The 24,636-nt window shown below is 41.4% G+C and overlaps 1 protein-coding gene across 1 annotated transcript; it reads right to left on the bottom strand.

Annotated features, from left to right (window-relative positions):
- Positions 1-263: 263 nt before the first annotated feature.
- On the bottom strand, positions 264-23,257 carry LOC118402869 (zinc transporter ZIP1-like). The gene is made up of 4 exons (XM_035801222.2): positions 22,782-23,257; positions 18,585-18,715; positions 17,196-17,504; positions 264-3,744 (listed from the first exon to the last, which is right to left on the bottom strand). The coding sequence occupies exons 1-4, from the start codon at positions 22,894-22,896 to the stop codon at positions 3,391-3,393; spliced, it is 909 nt and encodes a 302-aa protein (XP_035657115.1). The 5' UTR covers positions 22,897-23,257; the 3' UTR covers positions 264-3,390.
- Between the last annotated feature and the right edge of the window lie 1,379 nt (positions 23,258-24,636).

Below are 24,636 nucleotides of genomic sequence, written 5' to 3'. Positions count from 1 at the left end.
ATGTTTTGACCATAACAGTTTACAATATAGGGTTACTCCAAGCAGTTTAGTCACCTCAATTTACACATCATTCATTACAAGATTTAGTTTAGTTTAGTGAATACAATGCTTTCAGTTAAAACAGCCCATAAACATCTTCCTAAAACATTGATGATGGCCTGTCAATGACATGTGAGATGTACAGAGGGGAAAGGGTTGAGGTCAAGTTCAGACATGAAATAAGAATGACATTAATCTGAAGAAAAACAACTCAGAGCCATACAGAATTTGGAAACTTAACTTTGTTTTAAGGAGCAGGGAACTGTCACGGATGCCATGTTGACACCAAGAGTTCAAAGACAGTTAAGAAGAAAGCAAATAGACAATGTTATGGTCATGGCATGTCTAGAGATGAGTAGGCTTGGCATGGTGACGCCCAGGCTCTCTGCGGTACAAGTAAACAGCCAACAGCTGGAGATGCAGTGTGGACATGAAATCTGTAACCAATACTCCCACCTAGTGGCACAAATGGCTCAGTAATAAACCATAGACTTTTAATCAACTCGTTGAAATTATGGCTAATGATCCACTAGAAATTACACTATACAGAATAAATCAAATCAGTAAACATTGTAGTAACAGGCACAGACAGGCAGGTCTAATGTAACTATAGTGGTTAGAGCGTTGGGTTGCTCGATCGATTCCCCGCGCTGACAAGGTAAAAATCTGTCGTTCTGCCCCTGAACAAGGCACCGTTCTGAGGCCATCACTGTAAATAAGAATTTGTTATTGACTGTGTTAGGAAGTGCTATTTCTTATGCTAATGACCAGCTTACTGCTATTACATTGCTATAACTGAGACAACGTATTTTCACAGTGAAACATGTTAGGTCCCATACAGGATAGCTTTCACACAGCGCACACACCAAATCTCCTTTGTTAGCTGAACATTGTGTGACGGCGGGATTCTAGAGTGACGGACGGCCCAGCTGAGCCAATGCAAGAAGACTACCCCCAGCCTGAACCAATCCGAAGAACCGATCTTCTAGAATCAACCTACTTTCTGTTCTGTATAAATTGTGTGTGTAGCGGTTAACTCGCTCTCTTTCCTGCTGGTTCTGTTGAGCTAACGGAAGGGCCGTAATTACGCTGTACCAGATATCTTCACTCTGAATAAACTGTCGCTTGTCGTACAATTTTACCACCTTGTCTGAATCGATCCCCGGCTCACCCTTCTACATATCCTATTATCAACTGCCTAGTTAAAAATATATAGTGCTTAACATACACCAGTTTGTGATGTCTAATTACATATTTAAAATTGTATATGCACGCAATCTAAACCTCATTACCCAAGACGACCATTTTATTACTATTATCAAAATGTTACCTTTGTTTGAAATTGTTCATCCCACAAACGGCTTCGATTGTAATGCACACGAGGCTGCTGGAATGGAGCAAATGGAATGGCATCATATACATGAAAACCACGTGTTGGATACCATTCCACTAACTTCGCTCCAGCCATTACCACAAGCCCGTTCTCCCCAATTAAGGTGCCACACTATACCTACCGACGTAACTACATAGGTTTGGGGACACTTAGGCTGCGTTTACAGACGAATTCAGATCTTTTGCCGATAATTGGGCAAAATATTAGAATTGGGCTGCCTGTGTAAACGCAGTCAGACCATCCAGTTATTTCAGGGCACAAATCACAGGCTGACGATCACTGAACCTCAATTTCTCCAGCCTGCCCACCTACTAAAAATAAAACCCCATGCTTCTCTTAGTAATCATGATGAGCGTGCATGTAGCAAAAGCATACGCAATAGACACTTTAAACAAAATCCTAGTCAACTTGTTTAATCATTATTTTACTGCAACAGTGTCAGAGGAGTACGAGGAAGCTGAGGGTCACTTGTGAGTGTTATAAACTTGAAGCCTTGTTAACACAACAGAAACATGACTCATGGCTGGGATATGGGAACTATCAACACAATGAGGAACACACATGCTTTAGTTGAACTTCTTAACCTCTCTAAAATAACTTCATAATCTCTCTTTAAAATATTATGGTCTCTAAAAAGTGATCGGATTATTGCTCTGTATCAAACTCGTGATGTGGCACTGACAATACACTCGATTGAGTCATGCCGATTACGAAAGGAATGACGCCTCCACGCAAAAAGTGATGAGGTAAAAAACGACACATACCAAGATGGTGTTTTAACACTGAAGGACAAGTGTCTCTCCCTAACTATCACTCAAGTATCTCATGTAAAATACATTGTAGACATCATTGATATATTATAGGTACATTTAACACATCTGTTGATTTCACAGACAATATTGTGAGGTTCTATGCAATGTCTTAAAAAGAAATACTGTAAAATGTTGGTCACAATGTTTTGTCTTTGCATATTAGCCAACAAGGTGAAACATCTGCCGATGTGCCCTTGAGCAAGGCACTTAATCCTAATTTGCTCCAGGGGCACCGTACTACTATGGCTGACCCTGTAAAACACATTTCATTGCACCCATCCTCTGACAATAAAAACAGCTTTAGTCATTTGTAAGGCATAGTATAGTTCAAGGTGAAAACAATTTGTTCCACAACATTGATAAAACATTTAATACTTCGATTTAACTGTGGAGGCTACAAAATAATGCTCACATCCAAATAGTGTAAACATGATGCAATTGACATTTTAACTTGTATACATAATGAGACATTGATGCGACAGATTCATTTGACTATTAAGAGATGTTAGGTACTCAGACCATCTTTTTAGCTAACATTCTACTCCTTGCCACACCTGTCATTTGCTAAAGAGACCAGGCAATCATGTCCGTTTGAACAGCTCTTTTTTTCAGTGATCATCAGTTATGTGAAAAAGATGACAAACAGCGATTGTTAAAGAATATAATAACAACTACTGGTATGTATGCCACAGAATAAAAACAACCAATATTGCCACCGTGTACTTATTTTCCCAGTGCTAAAACAAATCAAATTAAGACGTAGAACCTAACTAAATATAATCTATTTGAAATCATTAAAAGTTCTTAAATGAAAGACTGTCTTACCATCCTTGGCTGTGAAATTAAAATCTATGCTAAAAGCTGTATAAAAAACAATGAGTATCACAACCTTAAAAACAAAAATACTGAGTAAGAACAGCTATGACCCTCAAATAAAAGTGGCACACGGGTACAGCCAGACATGGGCACAGTAATCTCCCCTGCACACACCCTGCAGGAAAAAAATGATTTTTTTTTTTTATGTTGGCCATCTCCCCGAGACACCTCCCCTCATGGCGACCATAGTACACAACATCAAGTACCATGAATCATATGAGCCACCCCCATATTCCTGCTAGGTCAGTTGCCCCAGTGGGTGACATGCTCTCAACCCAGGAAGGTGAGGCCCGCCATGACGCTGAAGCCGAGCAGAATGAAGAACACCTTGAGCAGCTGGTTCTCCGGGGAGTTCAGCTCGTGAGGCAGGATCTCCATGAAGGTGATGTAAATAAAGGTCCCGGCAGCCAGCCCCTCCAGGATGGCCTGGATCAGAACGCCTGCCGCCAGCTGGGCCTCGATAACCCCGATGCCCACTGCGATGCCCAGCGGAGACATCATAGCGAAGACGCCCACGTAGGCCGCAACCCACATGGGCGGGACTGCGCTTTGCACCAGCTTCACCGATAGGCTGAACACGATGATGCTCTTGTGGACCACAATGGCAATGCAGATTTCTAATACCTGGATAGGATGGAGAGAAAACTAGATAAAAATTAGGTTGAAATTCCTCTCCTACTTCCTTTTTATCATTGCAGTAAGATGAAGAAAGCTGTATAAATTACACATGTCATTTAGAATTCTTTGAAGTCTTAAAAACAGGTTAGCTTAAATAATCACTTCAAGCCAGATAAGAGTCTTTGATCAACCAAAGAAAGTAGTTTAAAAAAGGACAAATTCCAAAGTAAATAAAATGGTCAGATGTTCAGACTTCAAAAGTAGTCAAATTAAGTTCACATCCCAGGCCATCTGTTTTGTAGATCCAGGGTCGTATTCACTACGAAACAAACTGAAGCAAATGGGCCAAAACAAGGAGGGACCTACCTGAATTTACCAAGAAACACTTGTTTTTGCTTTCACTATGTTTAGTTTCCACAACATTGCAAAATAGTTTTGCTACGGTGTCTAATGAATACGACCTTGCTATAGTCCACAATCCTAAATAAATTGAAAATAATTTCCTATGCTCTTTTCCATTTGAGGTTGAGGCTATAGCTGGATCTACACAATCGATTACATAGTCTGTCATGACGAGTCAACATCCTGTTTGAGATCTGAAAACGTGACAACTTTGGATTTGAATGTAATTTCCCTCTAACAGTTAAGTTACTTTCCTGTCTTTCCTTCTCTTCTTCCTACCACACATGAATCAATGTGTCAGCAACTTGCATGCCTTTATAGTGTATTGATTTATAAACTCAGCAAAAAAAGAAATGTCCCCTTTTCAGGACCCTGTCTTCCAAAGATATTTGGAATTTTACGAAATAACTACACAGATCTTCATTCTAAAGGGTTAAACACTATTTCCCATGCTTGTTCAATGACCCATAAACAATTAATGAACATGCACCTGTGGAATGGTCGCTAAGACACAGACAGCTTACAGAGAGTAGGCAATTAAGGTCACAGTTAAAACGTAGGACACTAATGAGGCCTTTTACGGACACTGAAAAACTCCAAAGATGCCCAGGGTCCCTGCTCATCTGTGTGAACGTGCTTTAGGCGTGCTGCAAGGAGGCATGAGGACTGAAGATGTGGCCAGGTCAATAAATTGCAATGTCTGTACTGTGAGACGCCTAAGACAGCGATACAGGGAGACAGGACAGACAGTGGCAGACCATGTGTAACACCTGCATAGGATCGGTACATCCGAACATCACACTTGCAGGACAGCTACAGGATGGCAATAACAACTGCCCGATTTAGACCAGGAATGCACAATCCTGCCATCAGTGTTCAGACTGTCCGCAATAGGCTGACAGAGGCTGGACTGAGGGTTTGTAGGCCTTTGGTAAGGCAGGTCCTCACCAGACGTCCCCGGCAACAACGTCACCTATGGGCACAAACCCACTGTCGCTGGAACAGACAGGACTGGCAAAAAGTGCTCTTCACTGACAAGTTACAGTTTTGTCTCACCAAGGGTGACGGTCGGAATCACGTTTATCGTTGAAGGAATTAGGGTTACACTGAGGTCTGTATTCTGGAGCGGGATCGATTTGGAGGTAGAGGGTCCATCATGGTCTGGGGCAGTGTGTCACCGCATCAGACTGTGCTTGTTGTCATTGCAGGCAATCACAACGCTGTCCGTTACAGGAAAGACATCCTCCTCCCTCATGTGGTACCCTTCCTGCAGGCTCATACAGACATGATCCTCCAGCATGACAATGCCACCAGCCATACTGCTCGTTCTGTGCGTGATTTCCTGCCAGACAGGAATGTCAGTGTTCTGCCATGGTCAGGTAAGAGCCTGGATCTCAATCCCATTGAGCACATCTGGGACCTGTTGGATCGGAGGGTGAGGGCCATTCCACCCAGAAATGTCAGGAAACTTGCAGGTGCCTTGGTCGAAGAGTGGGGTAACACCTCACAGCTAGAACTGGCAAATCTGATGCAGTCCATGAGGAAGAGATGCACAGCAGTACTTAATGCAGCCATATACTGACTGTTACTTTTGATTTTGACCCCCCCCCCCCTTTGTTCAAATCAAAGTGTATTTCTCACGTGCGCCAAATACAACAGGTGTATAACAGGTTTAGACCTTACAGTGAAATGCTTACTTACAGGCTCTAAACAATAGTGCAAAACAAGTGTGTGTGTATGTAGGTAAGTAAAGAAATAAAACAGTAAAAAGACATTTGAAAATAACAGTAGCAAGGCTATATACAGATACCGGTTAATCAGGCTTAGTGAAGTAGTATGTACACGTAGGTATGTACATTGTGTGCCTCTCCCAGGAGTCTTATGGCTTGGGGGTAAAAACTGATGAGAAGCCTTTTTGTCATATACTTGGCACTCCGGTACCGCTGGCTATGCGGTAGTAGAAAGAACAGTCTATGACTGGAGTCTGACAATTTTTGGTGTATAGGTCCTGGTTGGCAGGCAACCTTGCACCAGTGATGTACTGGGCCGTACGCACTACCCTCTGAAGTGCCTTGCGGTCGAAGGCAGAGCAATTGCCGTACCAGGCAGTGATGCAACCATGCTCTCGATGTTGCAGCTGTAGAACCTTTTGAGGATCTCAGGACCCATGCCAAATCTTTTTAGTTTCCTGAGGGGGAATAGGCTTTGTTGTACCCTCTTCACGACTGTCTTGGTGTGTTTGGACCATTCTAGTTTGTTGTTGATGTGGACACCAAGGAACTTGAAGCTCTCAACCTGCTCCACTACAGCCCCGTCGATGAGAATGGGGGCGTGCTCGTTGCTCCTTTACCTGTAGTCCCACAATCTCCGTAGTCTTGGTTTCGGTGAGGGATAGGTTGTTATTCTGGCACCACCCGGCCATGTCTGACCTCCTCCCTATAAGCTGTCTCGTTGTCGGTGATCAGGCCTACCACTGTTGTGTCGTCTGCAAACTTAGTTGTGTTGGAGTCTTTCCTGGTCATGCAGTCGTGGGTGAACAGGGAGTACAGGAGGGGACTGTGCACGCATCCCTGGGGAGCTCCAGTGTTGAGGATCAGCGTGGCAGATGTGTTGCTACCTACCTTCACCACCTGGGGGCGGCCCGTCAGGAAGTTCAGGATCCAGTTGGAGGGAGGTGTTTAGTCCCAGGTTCCTTAGCTTAGTGATGAGCTTTGAGTGTACTATGGTGTTGAATGCTGAGCTGTAGTCAATGAATAGCATAGGTGCTACTTTTGTCCACGTGGGAAAGGGCAGTGTGGAGTGCAATAGAGATTGCATCTGTGGATCGGTTTGGGCGGTATGCAAATTGGAGTGGGTCTAGGGTTTCTGGGATAATGGTGTTGATGTGAGCCATTAACCTTTCAAAGCACTTCATGGCTACGGACGCGAGTGCTACGGGTCTGTAGTCATTTAGGCAGGTTGCCTTTGTGTTCTTGGGCACAAGGACTATGGTGGTCTGCTTGAAACATGTTGGTATTAGACTCAATCAGGGACATGTTGAAAATGTCAGTGAAGACACCTGCCACGTCCTGGTAATCAGTCTGGCCCCGTAGCTTGTGTGTTGATCTGTTTAAAAAGGTCTTACTCACGACGGGGACAGAGAGCGTGATCACAGCCGTCCAGAATAGCTAATGCTCTCATGCATGCCTCAGTGTTGCTTTCCTCGAAGCGAGCATAGAAGTGATTTAGCTCGTCTGGTAGGCTCGTGTCACTGGGCAGTCTGTAATAGTTTGCGAGCCCTGCCACATCTGACAAGCGTCGGAGCCGGTGTAATATGATTCAATCTTAGCCCTGTATTGACGCTTTGCCTGTGTGATGGTTCGTCGCAGGGCCTAGCGGGATTTCTTGTAAGCTTCCGGGTTAAGAGTCCCGCACCTTGAAAGTGGCAGCTCTACCCTTTAGCTCAGTGTGAATGTTGCCTGTAATCCATGGCTTCTGGTTGGGGTATGTACGTACAGTCACTGTGGGGACAACATCCTCAATGAACTTATTGATAAAGCCAGTGACTGATGTGGTGTATTCCTCAATGTCATCTAAAGAATCCCAGAACATGTTCCAGTCTGGGATAGCAAACAGTCCTGTAGTTTAGCATCTGCTTCATCTGACCACTTTTTATTGAGTGAGTCACTGGTGCTTCCTGCTATAACTTTTGCTTGCAAGCAGGAATAACGAGGATAGAGTTGTGGTCGGAGTTACCAAATGGAGGGCGAGGGAGAGCTTTGTACACATCTGCATTTAACATGATGGAAATTTGGTAGAACTGATTCCAGTTTCCCTGCATTAAAGTCTCTGTCCAATAGCAGTGGGTGAGTGGTTTCCGGTTTGCTTATTTCCTTATACAGCTGACTGAGTGCGGTCTTAGTGCCAGCATCTGTTTGTGGTGGTAAATAAAACAGCCACGAAAAGTATAGCTGAGTACTCTAGGCAAGTAGTGTGGCCTGCAATTTATCACAATATACTCTATTTCAGGCGAGCAAAATCTAGAGACTTCCTTAGATTTCGTGCACCAGCTGTTGTTTACAAATATGCACAGCCCGCCCCCCCCTCGGAGTGTGCTGTTCTAGCCTGCCGGTGCAGCGTGTCGCGCTAGCTGAAAATCCATGTCGTCATTCAGCCACGATTCCGTGAAACATAGGATATTACAGTTTCTGATGTCCCGTTGGTAGGATATTAGTGATCGTACCGTCTGATTTATTGTCCAATGATTGCACGTTGGTGAGTAATATTGAAGGTAACGGCAGCTATCCGACTCACCTTCTGCGGGTGCTGACGAGGCATCCGGCTCTTCGTCCTCTGTACCTGCGTCGCTTCCTCTTGCAAATAACTGTGATGTTGGCCCTGCCGCGTGTGTGGAGAATATCATGCGAGTCTTGCTTGTTGTTGAAAAAGATCTTTGTCTAATCCGAGTTCAGTGATCACTGTCCTGATATACAGAAGCTCTTTTCTGCCGTAAGATATGGTTACAGAAACATTATGTACATAATAGCACAATTGTTTTCGTAAAACTGCTGCCATTTCTTCCTGCGCCATTATTCAATTTCTGTTAGTCACGTCTGTGGAACTTGTTCAGTTTATGTCTGAGTTGTTGAATCTTACTTTTATACAAATATTTACGTTACTTTTGCTGAAAATAAAACAGTTGACAGTGAGGATGGTTTTGTTGTTGCTGAGTTTAGTAAAATATCTCAGGACCTTGTCATTAGAATCCGCTGGTGTGTGAGTGATTTTATACTAAGGATGTGAGAGAAAGTGCATGGAAATCATGCATGGGTCTCACTTCCTCTACTCTAAACCTCCTGACACTACGGGTGATTGGAAAGAGTCTTCCTAGGGCTTCCTCCTAAGCACAGAAAAAAACTTTCACTATGCCTTTGTGATGGAAAGAGACTTCCCTGAATACCAACAAAGGACAATACAGTGAAAAGGAGAACCATGTGAAGAAGAAGTCCACATGAAAAGCACGAGTTAGAAACATGTACTTAATCCCCCCCCAGATAGAAATAACAATTCACTGTACAGCTTGATAAGAGCTTTTGATAAATTCTAGGTAAATAAGTAACTCGTTTAGGAATTGTAAATATATAATTTTTAGATAACAATCACTGGAGACAAATGTGAAGCCAATCATATGGCAGCAACCTGCATAATGAGAGTTTCTTAGCAATTTCTCACATGGAATAGCTTAATTTCTCAGAACAAGAGACTGATGAGTTTCAGAAGAAAGTTTTGTTTCTGGCCATTTTCAGCCTATAATCGAACCCAAATGCTGATGCTCCAGATATTCAACTAGTCTAAAGAGTTTATTGCTTCTTTAAATCAGAACAACAGTTTTCAGCTGTGCTAACAATTGCAAAAAGGGGTTTCTAATGATCAATTAGCCTTTAAAAAAAGTATAAACTTGGATTAGCTAACACATGCCATTGAACACAAGAGTGATGGTTGCTGATAATGGGCCTCTGTAAGCCTATATATTTTTTAAACAGCAGTTTCCAGCTAAAAATAGTAATTTACAACATTGTCTACACTGTGTTTCTGATCAATTTGATGTTATTTTAAAATGGACCAAAATATATATTTAGTCCCTATTTCGTTGTCTTTAGCGGATTTCACCTGCAGCCACTAGCTAGTCAGGTGACGTCCGAAGTTTGCTCCATTCTGCCGCGGAGCAGTGCCACAGAGTTCTATTGACGAGTGACCACTTGATATTGTAGTCACTCCAAAACATGCTAAATTCTCAGAGTAAATTGGGGTTTCAAAATTGTAGACATGGGGTTTGGATTATTGTTTGACACTATTGTCGATTTTTTGACATATTTGAATAAACCTTTAATGATCTAAATCACTTTAGGGGTTAACATCCTAAAGTCTATATAAACCTATATCTGAATAACTTGTAAATATGAAGTTATTTCAGAATGACAGTTATCTGGCTAGCGTATCATGCTTTGTGACAGTCATCTCTAGTTAATATTATTTACCTTTATTTCAACAGGGAAGTTATAATGAGACTAGTCTCTTTTACAAATGAGCCCTGCACAATACAAAAACAGTCAAGTATAAATCAACATTCATAGACAATATACACATTAAGATACAGAACAGTCAATTAAAATAAACATTCATTACAAAAATCCTCTGTCAGCTGTCTGAATTGCCATACGGACTTCAAAGCATGATATAGGTGTATTTATGCAGTTGCTCAAATGCACAGATACATTTGTATATCTTCAAAAGAAACTACCGGTCGTTAGATAATGTATTTTCACTTATTGCAGCTACATGCTCGTTGTGTTCTCTATGGTGCATTCGTCCGTTCGTGAGCAGGATGCTCGTTCTAAATAGTTAAATCTAATCTGTTGGAAACAGTGGCAGCATGTGCAGCAGTAGTCATTTGTTTTATGACATGAAAAAGTGAAATGGGTGTATTTATTCAAATGCGCAGATCGCTTTATATACACTGCCTTCGGGAAAGTATTCAGACCCCTTTACTTTTTACACATTGTTACATTACAGCCTTATTCTAAAATTGATTATTATTTGTTTCCCCTCAAGCTACACACAATACCCAATAATGACAAAGCAAAAACACAATTTGAAAATGTTGCTAATCTATTTAAATAAGTATTCAGACCCTTTACTCAGTACTTTGTTGAAGCACCTTTGGCAGCGATTACAGCAGCGAGTCTTCTTGGGTTTGATGCTACATGATTAGGAGAAACACTCCAAATAAAAAGTGTGCCATTCTTCTCTTCAGATCCTCTCAAGCTCTGTCATGTTGGATGGGGAGTGATGCTGATCCTGACTAGCCTCCCAGTCCCTGCCGCTGAAAAACCCCACAGCATGACGCTGCCACCACTACGCTTCACCGTAGGGACGGTGCGAGGTTTCCTCCAGACGTGATGCTTGGCATTCAGGCCAAAGAGTTCAATCTTGGTTTCATCAGACCAGAGAATCTTGTTTATCATGGTCTGAGTCTTTAGTCGCCTTTTGGCAAACTCCAAGCGGGCGGTCATGCGCCTTTTACTGAGGATTGGTTTCAGTCTGGCCACTACCATAAAGGCCTGATTGGTAGAGTGCTGCAGAGATGGGAGAGCCTTCCAGAAGGACAACCTAACTCCACAGAGGAACTCCAGAGCTCTGTCAGAGTGACCATCGGGCTGTTGGTCACCTCCCTGACCAAGGCCCTGCTCCCCAACTGCTCAATTTGGCCGGGTGGCCAGCACTAGAAAGAGTCTTGGTGGTTCCAAACATCTTCCATTTAAGGATGATGGAGGCAATTGTGTTCTTGGGGACCTTCAATACTGCAGACATTTTTTGGTACCCTTCCCCAGATCTGTGCCTTGACACAATCCTGTCTCAGATCTCTACAGACAATTCCTTCGACCTCATGGCTTGGTTTTTGCTCCGACATGCACTGTCAACTGTGGGAACTTAGACAATTGTGTGCCTCTCCATATCTAAATGGGTTTGGTCTAGAGGTCGACCGATTAATCGGAATGGCCGATTAATATTAGGGCCGATTTCAAGTTTTCATAAATCGGAAATCTGTATTTTTGGACACCGATTTGGCCGATTTTTTAAAAACACCTTTATTTAACTAGGCAAGTCAGTTAAGAACACATTCTTACTTTGTATGACGGCCTAGGAACTGTGGGCTAACTGCCTTGTTCAGTGGCAGAAAGACAGATTTTTACCAGCTCGGAGATTCAATCTTGCAACCTTACAGTTAACTAGTCCAACGCTCTAACCACCTGATTACATTGCACTCCACGAGGAGACTGCGAATGCAGTAAGAAGCCAAGGTAAGTTGCTAACTAGCATTAAACTTATCATATAAAAAACAATCAATCATAATCACTAGTTAACTAGGTGATATCAACCATGTGTAGTTAACTAGGTGATATCATCAACAATGTGTAGTTAACTAGGTGATATCATCAACAATGTGTAGTTAACTAGGTGATATCATCAACAATGTGTAGTTAACTACACATGGTTGATGATATTACTAGTTTTTCTAGCGTGTCCTGTTTTGCATATAATCGATGCGGTGCGTCATTTTTAAACCTGCATATTTAGTTAATATTGCCTGCTAACCTGGCTCGTTGCGAACTCTGAAGACTATTTCTTCCTAACAAAGACAGCCAACTTCGCCAAACGGGAGATGATTTAACAAAAGCTCATTTATGAAAAAAGCACAATCGTTGCCGACTGCATCTAACCATAAACATCAATGCCTTTCTTAAAATCAATACACAGAAGTATACATTTTTAAACCTGCATATTTTGCTAAAAGAACTCCAGGTTAGCAGGCAATATTAACCAGGTGAAATTGTGTCACTTCTCTTGCATTCATTGCACGCAGAGTCAGTGTATATGCAACAGTTTGGGCTGCCTAATTTGCCAGAATGTTACATAATTATGACATAACATTTAAGGTTGTGCAATGTAACAGGAATATTTAGACTTATGGATGCCACCCATTAGATAAAATACAAACGGTTCCATATTTCACTGAAAGAATAAACATCTTGTTTTCGAGATGATAGTTTCCGGATTCGACCATATTAATGACGGAAGGCTCGTATGTGTGTTCTGTTATAATTAATTCTATGACTTGATAGAGCAGTCTGACTGAGCGATGATAGGCACCAGCAGGCTCGTAAGCATTCATTCAAACAGCACTTTCGTGCATTTTGCCAGCAGCTCGTCGCTGTGCTTCAAGCATTGAGCTGTTTATGACTTCAAGCCTATCAACTCCCGAGATTAGGCTGGTGTAACCGATGTGAAATGGCTAGCTAGTTAGCGGGGTGCGCACTAATAGCATTTCAAACATCACTCGCTCTGAGACTTGGAGTTGTTGTTCCCCTTGCTCTGCAAGGGCCGTGGCTTTTGTGGAGTGATGGGTAACGCTGCTTCGAGGGTGGCCGTTGTCGATGTGTTGCTGGTTCAAGCCCAGGTAGGGGCGAGGAGAGTGACGTAAGCTATACTGTTACACTGGCAATACTAAAGTGCCTATAAGAACATCCAATAGTCAAAGGTATATGAAATACAAAATCATAGAAAGAAATTGTCCTATAATTTCTTACCTGAGAATATTAAAGACTCCTGTTAAAATGAACCACCAGCTTTCATATGTTCTCATGTTCTGAGCAAGGAACTTAAACGTTAGCTTTTTTACATGGCACTTTTACTTTCTTCTCCAACACTTTGTTTTGCATTTCATTTGAGGCTAAATTTATTTTATTGATGTAATATTTTAAGTTCGAAATTAGTGTTCATTCAGTATTGTTGTAATTGTCATTATTATAAATAATTAAAATCTGCATCAGCTTTCTTTGGTTCTCCAATAAATCGGTATCGGCGTTGAAAAATCATAATCGGTCGACCTCTAGTTTGGACCCAAGAAAAAGCAGCTGCTTTTGCTGTTTTTATACCTAATCTTATGCTTTTGTTCACCGTATGACATGAGGCTGAGAGAGAATTCAGCCATTTTAAAGCTAATTTCCTGCAATTCTAGGGCAGAGGCCCACCTGTTTTGAGCACCACACTTAGGTAAAAGGCTCAAGGTCATTGGCCACAGATATGTGATTTGATGTAATTCTTTCTACAGTAGCTTTGATTGGACTGATCATGTCAACATCTTTCTTTAGCTAGCAATCATCAGTTATCAAGTCGACGATCCTTGTCATATGAAGAGAAAACGTATCGGTGCCCATCGCCCATTGCAAAGATTACACAACAAGTTGGAAATCGCAAATTCAACAATGAGTCGTTTGGAAGGAATCTCTGGCTAACTACAGGCATTGCAAAGAAACCACTAACGTTAGCCTGCTATTCAATGGATTGGCTGTGTTTTTTCCCCCCCCAAAGTTCCCACCATAAATCCAGAGATGACCAGACTTTGATGACAAAGTTTGATGACATTTGCCCACAAAGGACCGCTGCGCCTCCTTCACAAGGTGAGTCCAAAAATGTATTGTATGGTATGCTGCTGCTTAAATTATGTAATATGCGAGGGAGAAACGTATACAGTAGCTAAGAAAGTAATAGTAAGTATTTTGTGTAGTAAGTTGCTAGTAGCCAAATAATTATCTGTTTTCACCAACGCAGTATTGTAAACACAACGTTCGTTGTGGTGCTTGGCTTGCATGTGTAAATTCAACACACACATTCTATAATAGAATTGTGTTATTTGACAAATTAAAGGCTTAACGTGTCAAATAGTGTTATGACGTATCGTTTTTGACACGCAAATACCCAAACAAAGTTCAATGTGCCTCACCCTAATAATTTGGTCTATTTTCACCTCTTAAATTTCACCTGCCACTGTTTAATGCTTTCACCTGTTCTAACTTGGTGGTGCACAAATAGCCTATAACCTGTTTTAGAGAAATGTAATCATTTAATATTGTAAAAGCTTTTGTTGTCTGTTTATATGCCCCATGTATTTATCCTATGGTTCTGACTGGTACAGGGAGTACACTAAGAACGGCCCATGTTCTGAATTCTGTCGCTGTACATTTTAAAGGTGCTGAATAAAGTTATATTGACTACGTCAGTCGTCGCTTACTCATGTCTTAATCAAAATTATGGATTGCCCCTCAACCGCTTGTCGACCCCTTATGCCATAATATGTACATCTCAATTGTCAGTAGGAACCACATTTGTTTAAGCAAGTATTAGCTGTTTGAAAAAAAATATTTTTGTTGTTGTAAAGGCAGTAAATGAGGTTGAATTAACTGTTTCGCTGCCAGACAAGGCTCCGCTGAAAGCCAGGTTTAGCAGTGGTAAGGTGTTGGGACAGCTTTATATAGGCCATAACAGTTTGTGGGCATCGTTTGTCACCATTATAGTGCAATTAATGTATTATTTAGTGTTGTGTAGTGGCTTTGCTGGCATGCATTTCCCTTGTTTTTTTTGGGCACACCAAGAATTACATGCTAAAATCATCACTGGAACGGTCCCACCTGATCTTGCCTCCTCCAACTGCCTTCCATCTTTGAAGACAAGTATTATCATTGTTAGAGCAGCCACTTGAGCGTCTGGTTAATATAATAGATCATCTGTGGCTATAAGGACATGCCTGGTGCCCAAAATTGATGACACATGAGTTGAGAGTGGGGACAAACGGATTTGGTTCAGTCAGTAATGAGCCCTACCCAGCTAGCTAGTTTATGCTTGTGGCAAGAAATGTCAGCAAGAATTTGAAACATGTCTGCACTCACATCCCATGATTTAATGTATTATCAGCACAGCCCACAAGGGGTGCTAAATGCAAGAAAAGCCCATTTAGCCTCTACTACCAGAACGCTAACAAAATTTGCACATACTAGTAGCAAAATCTCAAACTAATCTAACGAATAGCAAAGACAGGCAAAACCAGCTTAAAGTTATAGAAGCATAGGTTGTAGCTACCGAATGTCATTTTCAGTGAGTGTGGACATTTACAAGCCAACGAGAGAAACTGTGCAAATTAATCAAGTTTTGATGCAGGCTTTTCTGAAGGAATAACAGGATGTGTACACGGAGCAGAGGGGTGAACAACAGAGAAGGCGAAATAAAGCGCTAGTAGGAAGCACAGGGCATAACTTATCCAGAGCTCTTTGACATCTGGCAGAAAGTCATTCTAAAAGATTTGATGGCAAACATTTAGTAGTGAATTGCATACAAGTGTAACTTCATCCCCTCATGTGCGCTGCACAACAGAGACTCAGCGCTTAGATATACACTGAACAAATATATAAAAATGCAACATGTGAAGTGTTGGTCCTATGTTTCATGAAAAACACATTTCTCTCAAATTTGTTTACATCCCCTTTTAGTGAGCATTTCTCCTTTCTCAAGACAATCCATCAACCTGCCAGGTGTGGTATATCAAGAATTAATTAATTAAACAGCATGATCATTACACAGGTGCACCTTGTGCTGGGGACAATGAAGGCCACTAAAATGTGCAGTTTTGTCACAATACAATGCCACAGATGTATCAAGTTGAGGGAGCGTGCATTGGGCATGCTGACTGCAGGAATGTCCACCAGAGCAGAATTTGTCAGTACGTCCAAGCTGCCTCACATCCGCAGACTACATGTATGGCGTTGTGTGGGTGAGTAGTTAGCTGATGTCAACGTTGTGAACAGACTGTCCCAGGGTGGCGGTGGGGTTATGGTATGGGACAGGCATAAGCTACGGACAATATACACAATTGCATTTTATCGATGGCAATTTGAAAGCACAGAGATCCAAACCGTGACGAGATCGTGAGGCCCATTGTCATGCCATTCATATGCCGCCATCACTTCATGTTTCAGCATGATAATCCACGGCCCCATGTTACAAGGATCTGGACACAATTCCTGGAAGCTGAAAAGGTCCCAGTTCTTACATGGCCTGCATACTCAGACATGTCACCCATTGAGCATATTTTGGATGCTCGAGATCGACATGTACGACAGCATACTCCAGTCTCCACCACTATCCAGAAACGTCGCACAGCCATTGAAGAGGGACAACATTCCACAATAAACAGCCAGATCAACTCTAATCGAAGGAGATGTTGCGCTGCATGAGGCAAATGGTCACACCAGATACTGACTGGTTTTCTGATCAATGCTCCTACCTTGTGACTAACAGAGATCTATACATACGCCCAGTCATGTGAAATCCATAGATTAGAGCCTCATGAATACATTTCAATTGACTGATTTTCTGTAAAACAGTAAAATCTTTGAAGTTGTTGCATTTATATTTCTGTTCAGTATAAATAATACAAATTGTACTTTCACTTGAAGAAAATAAGCAGTTGAATATTATTGGAATGCATTTGAAAATACACTTGGAATGAAGTGGCATGCATTTGCAATGCATGGGTGCATTTGTTTTAGCTGACCCAGTGCCACAGGTGGGCAGACATTTCCCTTTTAGGACCAACTGAATGATCTAATATGTTCTCCGGGCAAGCTAAAACTAATCGACCTATTGCGCAATTTAAGTACAGCTCGCTCTACAGCACCTACCTTTGAGTCTGTGGTCTGCAGTCCGATGGCCAGGCCCTCAAACACAGAATGGAGGGAGAGTGAGAAAAAGAGCATGAATGAGCGAAAGGAGGAGTGGGCCTGGAGGTCCATGTGGACGTGGTGGGCACTACCCTCCAGGTTGGTGGATATAGCTTTCCCATGGCTGTGCCCTTTGGCCCGCATCAGAGGTGCTCCCTCCTGGTCTGACCCTTGCATGGCATCTTGTCTGCAGTTCAGAACGATCCTCTCCACAATGAGCACAGTGAAGAAGCCTGCAGCCATGATGAACTCTGGGAGGGGGAAGCTGGTCTGTTTGAGAAAACGACCAAAAGTAGGAGTTCTGTTTAAATAAACGCTGAGGGATATATACACACACTACCGTTCAAAAGTTAAGGGTCACTTAAACATCCTTGTTTTTGAAAGTAAAGCACATTTTTGTCCATTAAAATAACATCAAATTGATCAAACCCTAACCCTACAGTCTAGACATTGATAATGTTGTAAATGACTATTGTTGGTGGAAACGGCTGATTTTTTTAATGGAATATCTACATAGGAGTGATGGTTGCTGATAATGGGCCTATGTTCAATGGCACGTTGTGTTAGTTAATCTAAGTTTATAATTTTAAAAAGGCCAATTGATCATTAGAAACCTTTTGCAATTATGTTAGCACAGCTGAAAACTGTTCTGATTAAAGAAGCAATAAAACGGGCCTTTTTTTAGACTAGTTGAGTATCTGGAGCATCAGCATTTGTCAGTTCGATTACAGGCTCAAAATGGCCAGAAACTCACTTTTTTTCTGAAACTCAGTCTCTTCTTGTTCTGAGAAATTAAGCTATTCCATGCAAGAAATTACCAAGAAAAGCTGTGTACTACTCCCTTCACAGAACAAACTGGTTCTAACCAGAATAGAAAGGAGTGGGAGGCCCCGGTGCACAACTGAGCAAGACGACAAGTACATTAGTGTCTCTAGTTTGAGAAACTGATGCCTCAAGTCCTCAACTGGCTGCCTCATTAAATAGTACCCGCAAAACACAAGTCTCAACATCAACAGTGAAGAGGCAACTCCAGGATGCTGGCCTTCTAAGTGACCCCAAACTTTTGAACAGTAGTGTATATCATAAGTAAGTGGTCCTTAACACATCACCAGGTATTGAACCTGTGGATTAATGATAATTTCTGCACTAACTAGCACATTTCCCCATGTGGGAACACTGTTTCACAGATATAAGTTATACTTTTGTTTTATTTGTACCCATTATAAAACTTAATACATTGGTTTGTCCCATGGATAGTCATATAGCTTTTGTCATTTTACAAAGGGGATGGGAGTGTGGACAGGTATCAATGATTCTTTGTGATGTTGCTGACAGACAGAAGAAACTTACGTCCACACTCCGCGCAGCCAGCTCAGCATTGATGTCTGACAGGTAGTCTGGGATGATGTCCAAGAGACAGGCAGCCAGGAAGACTCCTCCAGCAAAACAGCTGATGAAACTCAGGACCACCCGATGGGTTTCTACATGATACAAAACACTACTGTTTAATGCGCAACATAAGACAGAACCTGGGGTTTTCCCTGACCATGTGACCTGACCAGGAACAACTTTGGGCCCTGATCAGATGATCTGTGAATGAACCCAGAGCTCTTCCTATTCAGGTCACATGGTGGGGTTAGAAAAAATATAATAATAAAAGCCTGACCCTAGCCATATACAGTGCCTTCAGAAAGTATTCACACCCCTCGAGCCCCCCCCCCAAAAAAAGTGTTACAGCCTGAATTTAAAATAGACTGGATTTTTTACGACTTCATCAATTAAAAGTTGAAATGTCTTGAGTCAATAAGTACTCAAACTCAATTTTTCAGATGAACTACATGTTCACACAAATGGTTCTCCAATCAAATGTTCCCACAGAGAAATACTTAGGCATTTGGATTGATATGGATATGACATTTTAAAAAAAACAGATGAGCTCGTTAAGGAGCTAAGATTTAAAAAGTTGGCTTTTTCTACAGCAGGAAGCAGATTATTCAGTCAACCTTTTTAACCCTAACCCCTTTATCTGTTCTTGATTATGGTGACATTCTATCAAAGAGCAGCTGCTACTACTACTCTTAAACCTTTGGATGCCATCTAACATAGTGCCCTCTGTTTTGTTACAGTTGATACAGTTTATCACTGCATCCTTGAGCAAACGGTTGGCTGGACTTAGCTAAAGACCTGTAAATCTCTACATTACTCCCTTTTTGTTGACAAGGCCCTACTTCAGCAGCAAAGGTAGATAAGACGGAAGTAAACACTGGAGTTGCCTAACTCGTTCAAAAGATTGGTTAATGGCTACCTGAAGTCAACTGAAGTAGTCTGTTTAACTTAGGTTGTGAATCAAGGAAACTATGGATTTCTTTCAGTTAATGTGACATAAGCTGTGATACGAATAATGTGTGAATATCTGATGACTGATCATTTCATCTGACTTATAGGTCTAAATCAGCTGTTAACCCGTCAGAAAAGAGACACCTTATGGAGATACCACTGATAAAAAAAAGAAAAAAGAAAACTGGAAGTTATCAAGAAGTGCAATCAAACACTCTGGGAGCACTGTAATGAAACGGCCATGATAGCTCCTAATGTCACCCTCTACTTAAAGGGGGGGGGGGAAGGAGAAGCAACAGAGATAACCATCATGCAGAGACCTGAAGTATTGAGCACCATTGCACAAACACAGAAGTGAAAACAACTCCTCAGCAAATCAGCCATTGCAAAACAAGAACAGTCTTAATATGTGACTGAAGGGATGGTATTGGCCCATACAAATTTATGCACACATTAAACGGTCTCTTATCACAGTAAATGTTATGGTCCTTCATTGTTTTAGTAATGCCCGGAGTCATAGTGTATAATATATATTGACAGCCGGCCATACAGAGACTGCTGGGCCTAAAGAGAAAGTTAAAAGCAGGGGTATCTTCACTAATAACCAAACTGAGGCAAATCAGCTGAAACTGGGAGGGACCTAACTGAACAATAACAAAACATTTGTTTTTAGGCCTTTTTAATAGTATATATATATATATATATATATATATATATATATATATATATATATTTTTTTTTAAAAATGGTTGCTTAATGTTAAAATGTTAGATTTTTGTCTACAAATTAAATGTATTATTAATAGTTTCCGTCGCAAAAAGTTACAGTTTGGACTAACCTCTGACCCTAAGCCGGGCTGAGTTAAGTCATTTTTTGAACATTCTGGAATGTTCAATTGAACGGAAATGGTGCTGTACTGAATGACCAGTTGAAAAATGGGGAGGAGTTGGTTTGTGAACGCTGTCAGCATGGCCACTGCCCTTTAAATACACCTCTCATTGCTTCAAGCCACGCCTACCAAACGGACCTCAAAGTTTGTACAAGAACGTTTTGGGGAAACATGTCATTCAGTACAAACCGTTCTGCAACGTATTAAACATTCAACTGAACTGAATGCACCTCAGTTGAAAAACAGGGAGGGGTTGTGTTATGGGTTGGGGAATGCTGTCAGCGTGGCCACTTCCCTTTAAATACGCCACTCAGTGCTTCAAGCCACAGCCACCAAACAGGAGCAAACGTACTTCAAAGTTTGTTCAAGAAAGTTTTGGAGAAACGTGTCATTCAGTACAAAAACCCTTCCGCAACGTAGCAAACCGAAAGCACCTCAGCTTTTGTTTCGCTTCAGCTGAAGGTCGGCGGGTTGATTGTTCACTGGAATGTGCCATCTCAAGGGGCTTTATCCCTGTCAGGTGACTCTAGTCCAGTGGTATTCAAAGCTAGCGGCCCTGGAGAACTGCAGTAGGGTCACCAGTAACTGTATTTTTAGGTGTACAGATTATTGTATGGGACAATATACAAATAGAGAAAGACCAGAAAATAGAAATGTTGTAAATGTATTTATTGGTTGCTTTTGATTTAAGGTTATTTATTGATGTAAATTTACCGATTTTTGGGTGGGGTAAAGTCGGGAGAAATCCTGTCAGAAAAAAAATAATGGGTTCCCAGCTGAAAAAGTTTGAATACCACTGCCCTAGTCTGTCTCCTTGGAGGAGACTCGATGATTCCTCACCCTAAGAAATAAATTAAGCAAATTTGCTAATCTAGGCCTAAATCAATTATGCTATTGGTATAATTAAGCAATAAATCCCAAGGGGGTGTGGTATATGGCCAACATACCAGAGGTAAAGACTTTTAGGCACCACGCAACGCGTAGCCCTTAGCCGTGGTATATTGGCAATATATCACAAACCCCAGAGGTGCCTTACTGCTATTATAAACTGGTTACCAATGTAATTAGAGCAGGGATAATAAATGGTTTTGTCATACCCATAATATACAGTCTGATATACCATGGCTGTCAGCCAATCAGCATTCAGAGCTTGAACCACCCAGTTAATAATACATCGCACACTTCTCAAGCAAAATAAGATAATCTTATAATAAAAATTTGAGGAACAGAACTGATAATCAAAGTGATCTATACTATTCTGGAACAGAACTGTTACTTTAACATTGTAACCAGTTCCCAAACTTTTACTTAAATTAAATTAAATGTTTGTCACATGCAACAAATAAAACCGGTGTAGGTAGGTAGACCTTGCTTACTTATGAGCCCTTAAAAAAAATGATTGCATTGTTGGTTATTAATAATAAGTCCCTGCAACACATTTTTTCTTAAAACAGCGTTGTTGGTTAAGGGCATACAATTTGATAAATTTACATTTGGCAGTTATAAACCAATGGAAGAAACAAGAATAAACACAAGCCCACAGCAAACACTGATTGGATTTGGCAAACACTTGCATGCAACTGCCTAGTTCAGTGGCAGAATGGGGATTCGATCCAGCAACCTTTCGGTTACTGGCCCAACGCTCTGACCACTAGTAACCGAAAGGTTGCTGGATCGAATCCTCGTTCTGCCAATGAACAAGGCAGTTAACTCACTGTTCCCCAGTAGGCCGTCATTGTAAATAAGAATTTGTTATTTTAACGGACTTGCCTTGTCACATGTAAGTAAATGATAAATAAAACATGTATGGATGCCAGGCTACGGAGCTTCATAACCAACCAAACCTAAAATATTCGGTTTCACCAAAATAACGTTTCCAACAGAGGCAAATCCAATATATCTAGGAACAATACTTAAAATGCGTTAGGTTGTTGAACACTTCCTTCGCTATCGAATAAGCGTTAAAAACACGTTTCCAATTATCGTCTGTAAAAGTGGGAGTTAAGTAGTATTTTACTCACGTGACCGAGAATGGACTACATGGCAGCCCACATAGGCGGAAAATGGGACACCCTGGATAAAAACGTGTTTTAAAAAGCTTATTTGATAGCGTAGTACACATCAAACATGAATCGTAAGTATTGCTCTTATAGATAGGACACGTATGCATCTTGTTGACGGGAAACATTGTTGAAACCCAAGGAAAGGACGCAACCAGCCGTCTGGCTTGTTGTGGGAAACAGCAATTGCATACGGGGTTACAACATGAGACTAGCTAGCTAGTAATTATATACATTTGTAGGTTACCTACTGAAACTTACCTGTCCCACTGGTTTCTCTGAACCACTTCATCCGAGCAGGAATAAATCCGAAAAATAGCGTCAGGAGCAACAAACCCACGAGGGCACCTATTTTCACCTGTAACAAGTAGTCCATCTCGATTTGTTACTACCGGACAGAATCAAAACTAACTGTTTTGGGATAATCCTGATAAATAGCGATTTAAATAAACGAACAGTGAAGGCAATGAGATGAATACGCCATACGAACAGGTTTGCGCTACTGAAAAACAAAAACCTATGCTATTCGAAAAGTCATATCGCTGCTATATCGGCAATTTCAGAAGCTAATTATGCGCCTGTTAGCTACATGTTTACACTGTCCTGCAATTTGTTGTAGGACTTTGCGCTACTAGTCTTCTGACTAGTGTTGCCAACAAATGTTCAGGTTAAGTTGCTTGAGGCACGTTGATTTGTTGCTAAATTACGTTGGGATGTCATTGCGTGATAACGTAAATCTGCGTCATTTACGTCGAATACACCAACGTTACTCATATTGACTGGCCATCTCGGCAAAAAAATATGATTTGACATTTGTTCAGGTCCCACTCTTTTCTGCAAAATTTTGATTGAGACATGTTGATTGAGTTCTGTTCTGTTCAAGATCAAACATTCGTGACCAACTATATTCATTGGGTTTGGCTCGTCGAACACGTACTGCTGCTGCAGTCAGCCAACAATGATTAGCAATTTACTGAAACTGCTGCTGGCCTGCTGCTGCCTGTGCACGAGTTGAGCGCCTGCTACTGACATCACTCACAATGCACTTTTGCAGCCAGGCACGTGTGTTGTGACTGAGTGTGACAGAGAAGATCGTTTTTGTGTCGTATAGAGGGAAAATGCATGCATTTGAGCGTGTCACTTTTCAAAAGTTGCTAAAAGTTCCAAATATATTTTCTATGCTAATTTTAAGAATACACTACGATTTTCTTACACAGGGCAGCTCATTGCGGAGTCCACAGAAAGTTACGACTCTTTCCTAGGCAAATAATGACGCCTGACTTGATTCTTGTGACCAAAGGGGGAAATATAATCAATGATGATATGATGTCTCACACCATACAAGGCCTACTAGGAATTTGGTGCCTTTCAGTGTGTTCCGCAATGTTTTATACATTTTCCATGGTAGGCCTAGTTCTAGTTGTTACACAGCTTAATGGAAGCTCAGATTCATGACTATTCACATGTACAGACCCAGCAGTGCACCTGGCACCTACTAGCATACCCAGTTCAAAGTCACTCAAATCAAAGCTTGATGATTATTTGAATCAGCTGTGTAGTGCTAGGGCATAAACGTCCCTCTTATCTAATTGTGATGTTAAAATGTAGACACCTGAAGTTTCCTAACCCGTTCACGGGATTGGTTACTCGAGGTTCCTATTGCAGGGATGGGAGACTCCTGGCTTCTGTAAGGAGTTGTCACACTTTTTCTCAATCCCAATTAAACGATTTACATTCTAAACTGAGGTCATGATTAGTTGATTATTAGAGTCAGGTGTGTTAGTTGGGGCAAAAGTGTGACACCAATCAGGTCTGTGAAGCCTTGAGTTTCCCAAGCTTTATAGGGTCTCCATCGAGCTAGGTAAATCTGCTTTTAATTTTTCCAGATTGCTGGAACAAAATTACAAATTTATTTCCTCTAGATCAGGGGTGTCAAAGTCAAATGGACGGAGGGCCAAATAAAAAATTTAGCTACAAGCCGAGGGCCGGACTGTTCGAATGTTCATTGAAAATTTTTTAAATGACGCATATAGTCTAGTGAACCTAATTGAACCTACTGAAAACCTAACAAATATATTCCAATATGATCAGATAAATAAAGCAATATTTTCTTATG

The sequence above is a fragment of the Oncorhynchus keta genome, chromosome 2 (assembly GCF_023373465.1).
Source record: "Oncorhynchus keta strain PuntledgeMale-10-30-2019 chromosome 2, Oket_V2, whole genome shotgun sequence".
Taxonomy (NCBI): Eukaryota; Metazoa; Chordata; class Actinopteri; order Salmoniformes; family Salmonidae; genus Oncorhynchus; species Oncorhynchus keta.
This window is presented reverse-complemented; position numbering and strand designations above follow the sequence as displayed.

What these genes read in the sequence shown, in the direction of transcription:
- LOC118402869 (XM_035801222.2), bottom strand. Translation starts at nt 22,896, where the DNA reads ATGGACTACTTGTTACAGGTGAAAATAGGTGCCCTCGTGGGTTTGTTG. An exon ending in TGGCTGCGCGGAGTGTGGAC is followed by an intron (nt 17,505 to 18,584) that starts GTAAGTTTCTTC and finishes TTTCTCAAACAG; the next exon opens with ACCAGCTTCCCCCTCCCAGA. An exon ending in TGCAGACCACAGACTCAAAG is followed by an intron (nt 3,745 to 17,195) that starts GTAGGTGCTGTA and finishes CATCCTATCCAG; the next exon opens with GTATTAGAAATCTGCATTGC.